This window comes from Nomia melanderi, chromosome 4 (genome assembly GCF_051020985.1).
Source record: "Nomia melanderi isolate GNS246 chromosome 4, iyNomMela1, whole genome shotgun sequence".
Taxonomy (NCBI): Eukaryota; Metazoa; Arthropoda; class Insecta; order Hymenoptera; family Halictidae; genus Nomia; species Nomia melanderi.
This window is the reverse complement of record NC_135002.1, coordinates 19,006,139-19,021,575: the sequence shown is the minus strand read 5'-3', so window position 1 is coordinate 19,021,575 and position 15,437 is coordinate 19,006,139. Positions and strand designations below refer to the sequence as shown.

At 34.1% G+C, this 15,437-nt stretch overlaps 1 protein-coding gene across 4 annotated transcripts in view; it reads right to left on the bottom strand.

Annotated features, from left to right (window-relative positions):
* Window positions 1–15,437, bottom strand: part of Ten-m (teneurin transmembrane protein Ten-m) — an 887,979-nt gene that overhangs the window by 433,617 nt on the left and 438,925 nt on the right. For all 4 annotated transcript variants that reach the window (XM_031972869.2, XM_031972872.2, XM_031972870.2 and 1 more), the window contains exon 3: window positions 6,101–6,415. In XM_031972869.2, coding sequence (XP_031828729.1) covers window positions 6,101–6,415 — 315 coding nt within the window. The remainder of the gene's footprint in view (window positions 1–6,100; window positions 6,416–15,437) is intronic.

The following is a 15,437-nucleotide window of genomic DNA, read 5'->3' as shown; positions in this document are numbered from 1 at the left end:
GACATGGCACCCACATGGTACTGTAAAAAAGTCTTTCATACAAATGTAAAGCATAAACAGGTATAAAAATTTAATCAAGTAATTGCTTTGTTACTGGCTGTTATGCATATACATGATTAAATATAATGAAATATTACGTTAACAATATTACTTTCACATATGTTATCATGTATTTCTTTTTAATATTAGCTTCCATCTTTAGTTTACTTTTACATACTTGGACCTACAAACACAGGTACTCTTACGAAACTAAATAAAAACGAAAATAATGATCAATTATTAACACACGTAACGCAATATATTACTAAAACAAGTAGTACGATTGCGAACGAGGACTCCCAGATGAAACATCCGCCTAGAAAGTATCCGCTCGACAAATTATCTGAGCTACAGATTCATTCGAAACAATTCGAATAATACCGAACTTTGTTATATCCCAACATCATCCATCAAATTCGTAAGTCACGCCGACGATTCGTCCACCGAAGTCACCCACAGGATTGATCGAAGACGTTATTTATTAATCCATGTCGGTCCGATGCACACGGTGACGAAACGCACCCTCCCGCGGGTGACTCCGTGCTTTCCAGTGTCATGCTAATCCGATGCAGAACGTAATTGTCGATTTATGCGTGGCCCACGGGAAGACTCTGTCCTTCGTCGCACAATAGTCGACGCAGGATGTGCCGTGGGGATTCGAATTATTTAACCGCGAAAGAAGAAAATCATATGTTTGATAGATGAGGGGGGTCGTTTCGTCACGCTGGGGCTGAACGGACGAAATCGTCACGGCGAAGAATGGAATCCGCAATAGAGTCTTCCTGTTCCTCGCGGTTTCACTGGAGGCCAGTAAGAGGAGTCATTCTGATTCAGCTAAAATCTTAATGGAGTATCGAGAACCCATGCAGAATGCCTATTATGAACTCGCCTGTTTCCCATTACGGTCAATAGAAGAACGGGGGTGGGATTCGAATCGCATTTTTTTCCGAGGGATGGGCACAGAGGGCGCGTTACTAGCAACATTGATGTCATTTTAGCCGGCGCGATCCATTCGCAGCGACACGGAGAACATTTCCATTTAGATGCTCATCTCGCGGGAAAGATTCCGCGAGGATATATTACCGCGGCGTTATGTCTCCTTTCGTTCGGGTAGAACAGGGCCTGAGATAGTATCTCTGAAATAAACGATCACGGTTAAACGCTTTGCTCGCAATACGAGCCATTAGCGTGCATCCACGCTAATATCCAGCCTCCCCGATACCAATGCGGCAAGACGTAAACAGGAACAAGATGTTTCGCTTTAATAGATTTCAAACCAAGTCGGTCGCGGGTGGCATCGATCCCGAGTCGACTGTAATTCATATAGCGGTTGGATAATTTATTAAAATGGACCGAAGTGACGTGCTTTTCTATGCTCGTTTAAAGATACGTGTGAGCTGAAAATTGTGTTATTAGGGACTTACTTGGCAGTGGACGCCATATTGGTCGCTAAACTTGAATTTGAGGAACAGGGTGGAAATAGGTAGCCTTCGGTTTGACTGAAATGTAAAATATAAGTGAGTAGCGGGAATGGAGCGAGAAGATCACGAAATTCGGAATGAGAGTTTGAACAGCGCTTTCTACAGAGGAACATCGTTGTTTAATTAAAGTATTTATTGTATATGTAGCGTATTCGATCAACCGTAGAAGATATTTTAGAGAGTGATTGTACGAAAGATAACGGAATGGCAATCAAAAGTGATGAAATTGTCATTTCGGCTTCAGTCTCGAGTATTAATAATTAACGTGTGTTGACAACAATGCATGAATGATGATGTTTCTGTCTCTTGTACGTGTATCCACGTTTGCACTGATCTGCTTCACGCAAGCCGTTATTGCCTACTTGTCATACATCAGACAGGTCGTAATTGTTACAGACTTGAAAATGTGTTTGTAACCATAATTTCGTTACTCTAGATTTACACAGCATTTTGAGTTGTAAAATTACCTTGAAATGTATAAGCATATTATATTATCTTGAAATGTACAAGTATATTAACCCTTTGCACTCGAGAAGCGACTCTCATTCGCCATTTGATTCGATACACCGAAATTATGAACACTAAAATTCAATATTCAATTTTGTATTGGGTATCAACACACGAACCTTAGAAATAAATTAGTTCCAACCCTTAATTTATGTAAGATTTTCCTTTATGTGACTTGCTAACAGTATTATCAATATTTCAACAGAAAATAATAAATATCTATAACGCAAAATATTGGCGAATGCAAAGGGTTAACACTTACTTCTACACTCTCTTTATCATATTGCTTTATAGAAGTCATTAGTGTACAATAATAATACACAACAAAATTAATAAAATATTTATATAGTTAATATGGAACGGTAACTCATTTTATATTTCTACTATACGCGGAGTTCTATGAGACAAAAGTGTGTAAGCTTCACTGAAATATTGCACGATAGTGAAGTGTTTGTTTAAGATAAACCATTTGCCTTAGAAGGCAGGTTGCATTGTGCAACAAATTTGATTTCTTTTTATTTATTTCAATACGCAGTGATCGATTTTTGTAGACTTTCGTGCGCTGAATATAAATATGAAATCTGCATTCCTCCATCGTCTATAGCTTTTGAGAAATAATCAATAACTGCAAATGATAAAAAAAAAACGGTTTCTAAATTCGCATTTCGCACTTGAAAATGTATAAGAATTGCTTACAGTTTGTTTGAATTTATTAGAATACAAATATATATTCGGCAATATTATTGAATGCTGGGTAACTTATACATACAGAAGTTGCAAGAAGAAAGCAATAAGATTCATTATAAAGGAATCCGATATTTACACTCATTGCAAACAAAAATTCTCGTGTCAGCACTATACCAACAAGAAATCCATTAAAGCCACCATTACACTAGAGTCTAATGTTAACCTTTTGCACTCAGACTGTCAGCTGTATTAGCACTGTACATTCCTTTCGACAGCTTAAATCGTCAGTTGTGATAGCATAATCACTTTCGCATTTTCTTATTATACAGAATTCTATGACTGAAGCAATCATTTGTCTTTAAAGATAATTCCTTTAAAAAATATTACATCCTAAACCATTATAAAATACAAATGAGCATTAATACATTAATACGTAAATGTTTTATTTATAAGAAATAAATAACATTTCATATGTTTCTTTTTATAAGAGATCCCTATTTAATAAAACCTGTATTTTAATTGATTTAAATTTGAAAAATTAAAAATCATTTATTTTCTTCAAGACACGAACAAATTTTTGTTAACCGACCGCTCATGAATTTCTATAAAACGCCCACTTTTTATTATCCAGCTTTAAAATAAATTGAACACATTCTCCCAACAGATATAGAATTATCGACAAAGTTCAAGTAAATACAGGAACAAATATCCAAATAAAGTATAGAAGATTAATGCAAATGCAAACCATTAACGCTTCAATAAGTTAAATATCAAAACGAATTGAAATCTCAATCTTTCCAATAAAAATGCAATTAAGTATGAACAAAATGAAAATAGAAGTCACGAAATAAATGACATTAACAACTTATTCATTCTCAATCCCATAAAAGGACCAATAAATACTCTACAACAACTGAATTCATTCTTGCTCACAAAAGAAAAGAAACATCATCCCCGAAACGCAACAGTATCAGACAGTCTTGTATCTTATCAAAAAGATTACATTCCCGAATATTCCATCCGCGACGCTATTAATCTCCGTTAAAAGCGGCTTCACTTCTTCCGAGCAGACTGTTCCATTTTATCTTTCGCCTAGCCTCGTGCCCGCGGCGACACCGGTCGAGGGACAAAGTTGTCGCGTAAGTTTAACGTTAAATGGCTCGATTGACTCGTCTTGTGTCGGCCCCGGGTGATAAATACCTATCACTTGCAAGTGTCCGGCTCATACAGTGGAGACTCGTCCAAACCGAGACGGTTTCCAGGTGGCGTACCTAGAAGCTGGCGCAGGTTGGGGTGGACGGGTCCAAGCTACGGTGTATACCTTTGCAGCGATACGTCATCCGTGACAAGCCGGTGTGCCGATAACCTCCATCTCCGACAAACCCCCGTGTGCGGCCTCACACCTCATCGCGGCGAAGCCCATCCATCATGTTTGAGTAATGTAGGGACACGATTTCACGATATTGCGAATGACTGATTCCACTGGGCAAAACGCTCCTCTGCGCTTTGATACGATTATTATCGAAGAAGTTGTACCTTCGTTACGAGAGACTATTATCGATTGTGTCTTTGGCTTTGATTTGCTCCTTTTGACAAGGGACACCACCCTTCAATGGAGTACAATGGATATTAGGATATTGAATGCGCTATGAAGGGACATGTGCACCAGAGATCCGCTTGATTTGTATTAGTCGATTATAAATCTATGTCCTCTGGTTATGTCATTAAATATACCGTATGGCTTATATTATTGTTTTATATATTATCATTGTGTCTTATTATTATATAATGTCTATCATATTATTTATTGTATTATCATTCTATTATGTTTCGTGATTATGCGTTATATTCTTTGGATACGTAAAGGTAGGTACTCATCACTTTCTATGTATCATTGTGGAAAAGTGATAACTAAGTACGAAATATTATGAACTATTCTATTTTACCTGAAATGTCATGTTTAATTTTTGATTAATTTCCAGTTCTACGTCAGTTCAGAATTAAAAGTCGCTTAACCAACTTCGATTTGTAGGGGAAGATTTCAGTTCTAATTAATCGTTGATATCTCTATTGTACATCGTTGGAATTCTTTCTATTTGTGTGTCATCTGAAACTTTATAGGTTCTTGGTTTCATACAACAGACAGAAATGTGCTTATACATTTAAGTGTAGATATTTAACTTCATATGCACTCATAAGTATCCGTAGTTGTATGTGTGTAAGGGATATAACTATGTATTTCAATATCTATGAAATAGGGACCTCTCGAATATAGTGAATAGAGCAATATAATTTCAAATACGTGACTCCCTCGAATTAACCCTCTTCCCTTTATGTCTCCTAATATGTATGTTAATATATACATATATATCAAGAGATGCGAGTATAAACTCGGGGTAATTCTCGTATACGGAATAAAGAAAAATTTTTAGACTGAGTATCCATGAATGCCTTAATTGTATTTGTTAACCCTTTGTGAACGAAGATTCTTCGAGATACATAAAATCTTCAAAAGATAATGCTGAATTATGTATGAAATACTTAATTAATATAAAAAAGGAAACTACGTGATGATCTCTTGCTGTTCGAGTAAGTAAATCATTTGTCTGCAACTTAATCTTCCAAATACGAAAATTTCATCTCGCCGAAATATCGATATTCGCCCGCAAAGGGTTAATATTCAAGGCATCGGCCACTCTTGTAAGAAAAATGTTTAGCATTATTTTATTTAAAATAAATTTCGGTATACCATATCTTCAATACCGTATTTAATAATATAGCAAATGTTATAATTGTTCATTGAACAGCAAAAAGATTAAGTATATTGAGCTTCATTAAATTTCTTCGAATAATTCTCCCATTGAATCTTATTTTTTAAATAACAGGTACATTAAAAATAAATCGTAGACACAATCAAAGGTAGGCATATGTAATATGTAATAAACAAAATTTTCATCTAAGATACATACAAATGCATTTAATGCCTCTACAGCGACGCTTAATTGCTAGTTTCTTCTAATTCTCTCAAATCCTTTTTTCCCCATTACGCATCTTTTCATACGTACACAGACTATTCGGATTTTTTCACATTATTCATAACTATCTGTTATCCTAGGAAGTAACAGGAAAGTGATAATCGAATGATAAAATAAAATATCGACTACTAAGAAAGTTATATACCGACATTATTTCTGAAGGGTTGAACAGAAACAATCTAGCAATTGTCATACAACGATGTTTCGGGCGTCTGATAAGAGATCTCACGCGGGTGACTTCAAAACGTATATTCCCGTTTCACTACAGACGTATCCATACTCAAACGAATTAACGGGCACAGAATGGAACAAGAATTACCATTATGAATCGGCTGTAATGCATCTACTCACCGTTATGAACGAGCAGAGCGGAGTCACGAGCAACAGTGATTAGGTCACTATCGGTGAGGGTTTCGTCGGACGCGTTACCCGAAGTCGGTGTGTCACTCAATCCAGCACCAGTGCTGGGCATATGATACAGGGGATGCTGCTGTTGCTGCTGGTATCCGCGTTGTTTGTGCTGACTGGAATTGTAGTGGTTCAGGTGCGATTGCGTGGTCTGATGATTATTTTGGGGATAGCTGGGAGTTCGGCCGCGCAGACTTGGCGAATTTTCTTCACCGTCGCTGCCGCTTAGACTGTAGGCTGGGTAAAGCCGTCCCTTCCCTGGAAAGAACGTTGAAGAGGTCTTTTAGTTTGAAACTTCGGAGCTCGACTTCCTCTGCGCTTTCTTAACGGTTCATATTTCACAAACGCGATCTTTGGTGATAGATTAAACGAGGATCATTGGGGGAACAATATAATATTATAATGGAGCTTAAAATTATGAATTTTCATTGAGGGAATTAAGTTTAAAGAACATACATTAGTGAGAGAGGGAAATTATAATACACGCATTATAAATATTCACGTAACCTGTATGGCATATTAATTGTAGCAATTATATCCATTATACAGTTACTCTAAGTTTTTAGGAGTGTAGGAAAGAATCAAAAAATCAAATTAAAAATCATTACATTGTTTGTGAAATTTTCATAACAGTATTTTTATGATTATGATTCACCTCTATTCTGGCTATATTTAGTTAGTTACAATAGTTATACAAACGAAAATAATATTTCTTGTTGTTTTTTTCTTCCATTGTTTGTAGTTTTTTCAGTTACGTACATATATAATCACTTCATTAACTCCAAGCATCAATTAATATTTTTACCATTAAACATCTTAACCTGTTAAGTGTGGAATTTAGTTTGAAAGATCTCTTGTTTTGCACGTAATAAAATAAAAAAAATGAAGTGTGTACTCGTGAAACTCAGGATAAATGCATCTAGAGTATATTTGAATGAAAAACCAAAGCAACACAATTAATAATTACATGTCTATCTGAAAAAATTGAGAATTCATCGTTAAAAGAATTAATGTCATTTTAAGCTCTAAGATGACGTGTATACTCGTCGAACGCGGTTAAGTGGTTAAATTCGTTGTTCATCAAATATTTGAGCAAGTAAGTGTATATTGATACGCTGCAGTGTGTATAATATTTACTCTACGGTCTTCGGAACAGAATAAAGAAAATTGTTATTCCACCTAGATAAAGCTGTGGCTATTAAGTAGGTATTAATCTACATGTATACGTATGGGGCACTTCCTGGGGCGTAGCTGTATTTCCTTTGAAATAAATTTAAATCAAAACTAAAGGAATTAGAACGCCAGATTTTCTTTCTAAACAGATTTTAATTATTTTCGTGCAAAATAAAAAGTTAAAATTACAAATGAAGGAACATCATTTAAAAATGATTTATTTTTCAAAATACTACTCCACATTAGAAACATGACATGTATCACCAGTCGACAAGATTCTAAGGCAGACTCCATGAGATTTCTACCGCGTTTTTGTCTGAAGAAACAACACGCGACTTCCACGGTGGAAGACTAATCGATCCCACGGGTGTCCGCGAGTTCCCGTCGTCCGGAAGACATCCCAAAGCACAGCAGATGCTGTTAGGCGACGAGCGAGCAGGAAAACTGCTTTTGGGCCATGGTAAAGATCAGAGTGAATATAGAAAAAAGGAAACGTCGACGACGTTATGGCATGACGGAGCGTTTGGAGTAAATCGCGTGAAAACTATGATCGATGTCTAACGTCTTTGACTTTTGACTCCGTTCGCTCCCTAAGAGCACCAACGAACCATGTTATCGAGATATCGATGCCTTGGTCTCCCGGTTTTCTTGTGTGCATCAATACTTACAGTAGGGCGAATTTTCATCTGAGCAAAAAACTTCGCAACAGCGAATAAAAGTTCAAAGTCCATTTACTGGTTGATTTCTGAATGGAGCGAAAAATCGTTTAATCCATTAAACAAGATGAATCACTGCCTTCATGCTCTTTTGCTTTATTATTTATTACTACGTCTATTTCCGATCTAAGCGGTAAAGTTTGAACACCTACAATCGAATAGGAATAAATATTCATTAATAATAAAAATTCTACTTGTTATTTATTATTTATAATTTCGCTTACTTATGTCTTATTATTTGTCGATTATTTACAATTTATTTAGTATTCTTGAAATTAAATTGTTAACTAAACAATGAATTATGTATGTTTTATCATATATTTTTACATTGCGGAGATTAAAAACATCTAAATTTATGGATATTTTTTTCTCCATTAATTTGTACAAGCTATCTTAAAATTACCACTCGTTCACTTACAATTAGCATAATATTGTTATTTAGTACAGGACACTTCTAAAAATTTTAAAATAAAATGTTCTTACAGTACTGTATCTATAATAATTTATTGTTAGTGTAACGTTATGTCTATTCGAACTTCCTTTTCAATTAAGGTTTAGAGATTTGTGGCGTTTATATCTACAGTTTAGTAAAATAATTTATGCCGTGCCATCAGTGGTCTAAATTTAACCATGACGTTATGACAGTCACGTACAGCCCCAGGGGATCGAAAAAGAATATTTTTCAGTGTGAACGTTTCCTTAGAACCAAACGATCCGGAAGTCTCGTGTTTCTTCTATATTTGTCCAAGTGCGCGCGATGCTCGAATTGTTTTGTCACCTTCTCGTGACATCCGTCGACCGTTGATGCGACCCGCGTCTCTTCATCTTTGGTAAATGGACACCAACGGCGCAGTGTTGTCTTCTAATACCTTGATGGCCTGCTACCACGTAGTAGATGTCTCTTGTTACGTGGTTAAAGGGTTGCCCTGCTGAACATCGCTGTTGTTGTAGGAAGTTCAGTATTCTATCCTGATTTTGGAGGAGTTACCCTTAAATGTCATTAGAGTATTACACATGGCTGTACTTGTAATTCGATAAAATTATTATTGATTTAAATTCTGTAGTACTTTCTATGTGCTATATTATAAGTGTTATAAAAACATGAATAACCCTAAAGTTTTAATTACTATTCAAGTATAAAAATGACCAGAAATTAAGTTGAAAGCATTTAAATACATGTCTGATATAAGAAATTATTTTCCTGTTATCAGATAAGAAAATTTTGACTCTTCGTTAAAAGTACTCGCTATATTTATTACATTCTAAAATTTATTTACTAGGTTATATTATAATTTATCTTATTTATATAGGATGATCTCCGACCATTGTCGTGAAGTACTATAAAAAACCGATAAGCAAGAATTTTTTAATCAACTTGACGTAAATACACCGATTATTGTATTAAGTAACAAAGATTCTATTTTAACATTTTTGGTAATCTTTCTAATTTGTAAATACATAAAATTCGTGACATAAGTATAAATGATTTTTGCTCAATTAAAGTTTTTACAAATTTAATTAGGTATGAAATATTTTACTTGAAGATTCAGTCGTTGTTTCATTTTGCTATGATTTACATCTAATAAGAACAAATAAAAAACTGCGCATTTGTTTTCTCTAATAGGTGAATAACGAAAAACACCGTAAATTTATTTTTAACTTGTACCATATACAATTAAACGGAAGTGTACGTTAAATATAAATATATTATATACGTTATATTCCTATAGCTCAAAACATGATCAATAAAATACCAGAAATCTCCTTAAATTATCTTTATCTGTTATCATTTTCTGCTTTGTAATCCTTAAAGATTACATACTTGACGGCTGTGAACTAGAAATCCCACTTCACGGAAACATTCTCACTTTCTCGTCAACGCATATTATTATTGCACAAGAATAGCGCGGTGACATTATACAAGTGTGTAGGCAGCCTATCGAGTTCATCGGAGCTAAGTGCTCCGATTCGCGGGGCGTTGTCGAACGATGCGGAAAAATCTTGTGAACTACAATTACCGGCCAGTGAAGGAGAGTTGTGGAAGTTGAAAGGGACGTAAATTATTAATGAAGTTATGGCAGCAAATGAAATTAGGCGTATCCATCAGTGATGAGTTGCTCGACATTTAATTATGGTCTGCGTGTAATGTATCGAGTTTGCTACTTCCTGGTCGCTCGGCGAGCTTTCAAATAATTTCTTTTTCTGCAGCGCCGCCGGCATTTATGAGAGGGAGCCCGTGCAATGCAGAATTACTGAAAGGAAGGACGGTCATGAAATGACAGAGGTTTCCTCCTATAACCGTGTTCCCGCGCGCATACCATTAATGGACTATATATCAAATCTACTGCCCGGTTAACTTGTCGCTAATCGAATTACCGCACCGTTCCCTTGTCTTATGTCCTCACTTTCGTTTTTCCTCTCTTTTCCTCCTTTTTACCTTTCCCCTCAATATTTTCTTCCCCATCCCTCATTATTATGTACCTGTACTTTCACCTCTAGGTTTTCTTTTTATTATTTACTTTGTTCTAGTATACTTTTTAACCGTAGTTTTATCTCGAACGAGTTTACGATCTTTGACCGTCTAATGAGCTCGGCGAACATCTAATTAAATTATATGCGGTCGGGTATACCGTGCTTATTGGAATAGTTTAAACCCGGTGAAGTCGATGAAATTGCGTATTTTTTTTTTGTAGAAACTCCAGTTATTTCTGAAGTTTATGAAGATGAAATTACTAGATGTGCGCTGATAATATGATATAATATCCTTAAATTGAATGGTACAATTTTTGCGAGTGCATTTCAAAGAATGATTAAAAATTAATTAATACTATGCTTCAGATGTAGAACTACAGTAATTCATTACTGTAAAATCCGGTTCGCTTTAAACAGTATGATGGCTACATTCCAACGGTTAATGTTGAATAGCTGTAGTAATAGATACTTTTACTTGAATCATTCAAATAATTCAAATAGCATTCCGAGTATATTAGCAAATAAAGTCGATTCGTAAATAATCGGTTCAATTGCTTACAACAATAGTTTACTTAAAAAATGTTGTAGTGTAATCATAGTTACTTAATAAAATATATAACCAGTTTCTTATATATTTTGCATGCTTGGCGAATGTTATAGTTGAAGTTATATATACTTAATAAAAATGCATTCAATTAAGAAGTTTGCTATAGATTATTAATGAAAAATTACTTTATTTCGTAAGATGTACTTAAAAATGCATTTTGTTAATTAAGGTTGAAAACATTTAATGGTTAACAATACCATGTTGTCTTTATTTGCATTGAAAAATTGAAAGGGAATATTACTTTAACTATTCAGGAGTTAGAAATAAACATAACGTATTGGAAACATTTCATAATAATTTTTTTACCAAGAGCACAAACGAAAGAAATGTACTTGAAAAAGTGATAATCTTATATTTATTTATAAAGTCTTTTTAATTAAATACAGAACAAAACCGTAACTCTAAGTACATAGTCAATCAAGACATATTTTTAAGACAGTACATTATCACACGCATATCTGATGAATATTCAAATTATTTTTTCTTGAAAACAAAGATTAACATATAAAATTTTATTCATATTTAGTATTATTATTAGTATTTTATCAGGAAATACCTCTATATTATTAACATTTTTTTTACTTCATTTAATATCCTATTAGATAGTGTAATCTCAAGTTTTATAAAAAAATATTCTGCAGGTTTTTAAGTACCACGTGGTAGAAACTAAATTTAAATTGGGACTTTCAGGTTTCTAGGTAAACTCTCAGACCTGGCCGTCTCTAATTTCTGTAAACATGGTCGTCCCGAAGAGTGAAGAACTCAAATACTCTAAAAGATCATGTGCTATAACTTTGCTATACTTTGTCCACCAATTAGGGACGCGATTAAAAATTAAACAAAAGTAGATATACTGAAGTAATTTGTTCATGAAGTAGTACTCATTAGAAACTAAATGCTAGGTACATATAGATATTAAATTTTGAATACATGTATATGCATAATTTTATCTATTTACCAATATTTATGAAAATTGTATTGTATAATTATATATTTTATTAATGAACAATTTTTGTTATTTTAATTACCGACCAGATGTTGCTTATAAGTATGTTGTACTCATCCTTTCATACATTACGATTTATAATTTTGTTTTGTGCTATGTTTAATAACAAATATAATTAGCATATAGCTAAATACCGCAATGGTCTGCCATTCAAATGTGTGTAAATGTAAAGATATGTGACAGAACTATGTTGTCAATACTTAGCTATAAACTTTGAAATAGGGTAAGTTTAAATGACTGACATTCTCATAAAAAATGCAAAATAACGGAAAACTACGTTATCAGCGTTTTTCTAAAAAAATTACGTAGTACTATCTTGTGGATGTTCAGCTAAAGACTATCGAGTGACATAGGACTACGTTACCGATCTCGAATGTGTTAATATAACAGTTCAGGAAAGAAGAAGGTACAAAATCAATACCACAGTTTCAGTGTAACAACTGAAATCGCTGTAGCTATAAAAATAGCTATCACAGTAGCTATAAAACACAAATCAATCGATAAAAATGATATATGTCCATATGCAATTATTAATATGACATTCTTCCGATCAAACAGAATATTCTCTAATACTCGACGAGTTCATTTACCTTAATAAAGAAGCAGCAAAGATTACTTTCCTCATTTCTATATTTTTGTAGTTATGCAGGCCTTTAATCAATGTTTAACACATATATTCATATTTCTGCGCAGAATATGGAAACAATTGCAGATACAAATGATGCTACATAAAGTTACGCAATATACATACCGCACTGCACTCCAGTATTATAGTATGCAAATTCAATAAAACGGAAGTAATGCTATTAATCGTTCAATTCGATAGAATATCAAACTATTCTAGGAAGTAAATTCGTCCAAGAATATTCTAATACATTTGCATTTGACTTCGATCAGATGGAACGTAAGTAACGTCACTTGTTCACTTTAGAGGACAGTTTTCAACGCCGGAATCGAACGACAACAGTCGAAATGTATCGGTTCGACATAAGAATGAATTAATCTCACTTTGAATCCAATCGAATGAGACCTTACAAAGGGACAACGGTGTGGCGTGGGAAGGCAGAACATAGACCAGGCGTGAAACGACCTCTTCCGCGCGGATACTCGTCGACCAAACACTTTGTATTTTCCGGGTATGCGGCTAGCGAGATTCTCTTCGAATTTCACGTATCCATAATACATTATCGAGTTGCCATGGGGGAATATTGTGGCCACCGTAGAGACTCCTGCGATCATATATCCACCGTTTATACGCGCACGTGCGTGAAGGCTTGTAAATTTCTTCCTCACCTCCAACGTGGATTGTGTTAACCCACATAATTTCATCAACGTTCCCATAATACCGCAACAACGTCCGTATACGCGAGAATCTATAATTCCATTCGCATACCGTGGACAACAGTGCTTTGTTAGCGAAACGAGGAAGCGATTGTTACCGACTTTTGCGGAACGACATACTTTGAAGAGGATCAAATTCACTGTGATTAGAAATATTTCGATGACTTAATTTCTCACATTATTATCGATATTTATAAAAGTTTAAACAACTTGTAGAAATGCGATATCAAAATAAGCGGGAATGTCTTGGCAACGAAGGTATAACAATTGGAATATTGTCATTAGAGAAATGCTCTATGTGTGTATAGTAATTATGAGTATTAGGGTCAAATGATTTGGAAAAAATGTGTGTAACATAAGAATATTATGATAATGGCTCCATTGTATAATAAATGAACGTGTAATGAGAGTTTCGGCAAACCTAGGTTGTTATAAGATTACATCATATCAGTAAATTAAATGAGACATTTATATAAAAAAGGTTGTTAATATTTTAAGAGGTTAAAATAGTAAAATGCGATATTTGTTTTAATAGAATGGAAAATTAGAGGCGATGTGTATTATTAGAAATTGCAATTATTATAGAAGGGAAATACAATAAAAAATAATTAGATTTTAACCGATTGCATACATTTTTTCAGATTTAATTCCATAATACATAAACTTTAGTCGGTAACACATAATATTATACATTTTCTGCTATATATTTGTTTACCTTATTCCTGTGTATATAATAAAAATACAAATTTTCAAATACAATTTAATGAGTTTCTCATTTGCAAATGGAAAGAGTCTACTATATGGTTCGCTATATTTATTTCTGAACAGGACTGGATGGATTGCATTAATAAAACATATCGATTATTGACAGCTCAGGTACCGAGGGTATATGTATTTGATCGTTTCCAGGTCGTGACTTCTCGGTTTAAAAATATTTCAATATATTCCAACGTATGCGCGATTTTTCAATGTTATGGAACTACGACAGTTTTGGGCCATCCAATGAATTGCAGCGAACGAAAAATTTTTCTCCGATAAAAAAGAACTTTCGCCTTTCCTTGATATACGGTCCAACTCCACGATTTCAATATGCATGCGCACGTGTATGTCTCGAGCTAATTTAATGGTTCTTTCAATTTACATTAAATTGGACTCCACAAATTGCTAACTCTATTCGTGACAATAATATTTCTACGAAACGATGTTCAAGTAGATTTTTTGTTAAAAGAAAATAAACTTAACCGTGTCATTGTAAATTCCGTCTCTCTTGTTCTCACCGAAGCATTAAATATTAAAAATCATTTAGTACATTTTAGATTCATTTGTTTCAGAAAAGTCTAAAATTTTATAGTAAAAAATAAAATATTTGAAAGATAATGTTACAAATCTACATACTACAACTCGAAGTTTAGGGTTTTAAGTGCAAAATAAGTGTACAGCTTAAGTTTAGGTACACAGAATTAATTTCGATTTCATACATGAATTGTTTAATCCTTCTAGAAGTTGGTAATTCATAGACATATTGAAAAAGCACGTTTATATAGAATTATGCAGTAACATTACGTTGTGCACTTCGTTTTTCCAATTTAAAAACTTTCTTCCTCTTTTAACTAACTACCGTGCATTCCGATTGTTTTGTAGAAACTATCGTGTAATTTAAATAAAGAGAAAACCTTCTGTGTTGCTGGAAACGGTTTTGTATATATTCTATCCGTACAAATTAAGTTGTTCTATGACAACTACGCAGGGTTTCATTGTATAATGATGCTTACGCACGTGTAGACAAATGTGCAGCATACCGCAAGGCACGTAGGGTCACACATTAAGGTTACTTTTACAGCAGAATTCAAGTTTAAACTTTATATATACACGCAAACTTCTTGACTTCAGTAGAATTTATGCTTAATCTTCGTGTAATGTAGCAGCACCACCTTCGAGGGAAATTTCTTACATCCTTATATCTTC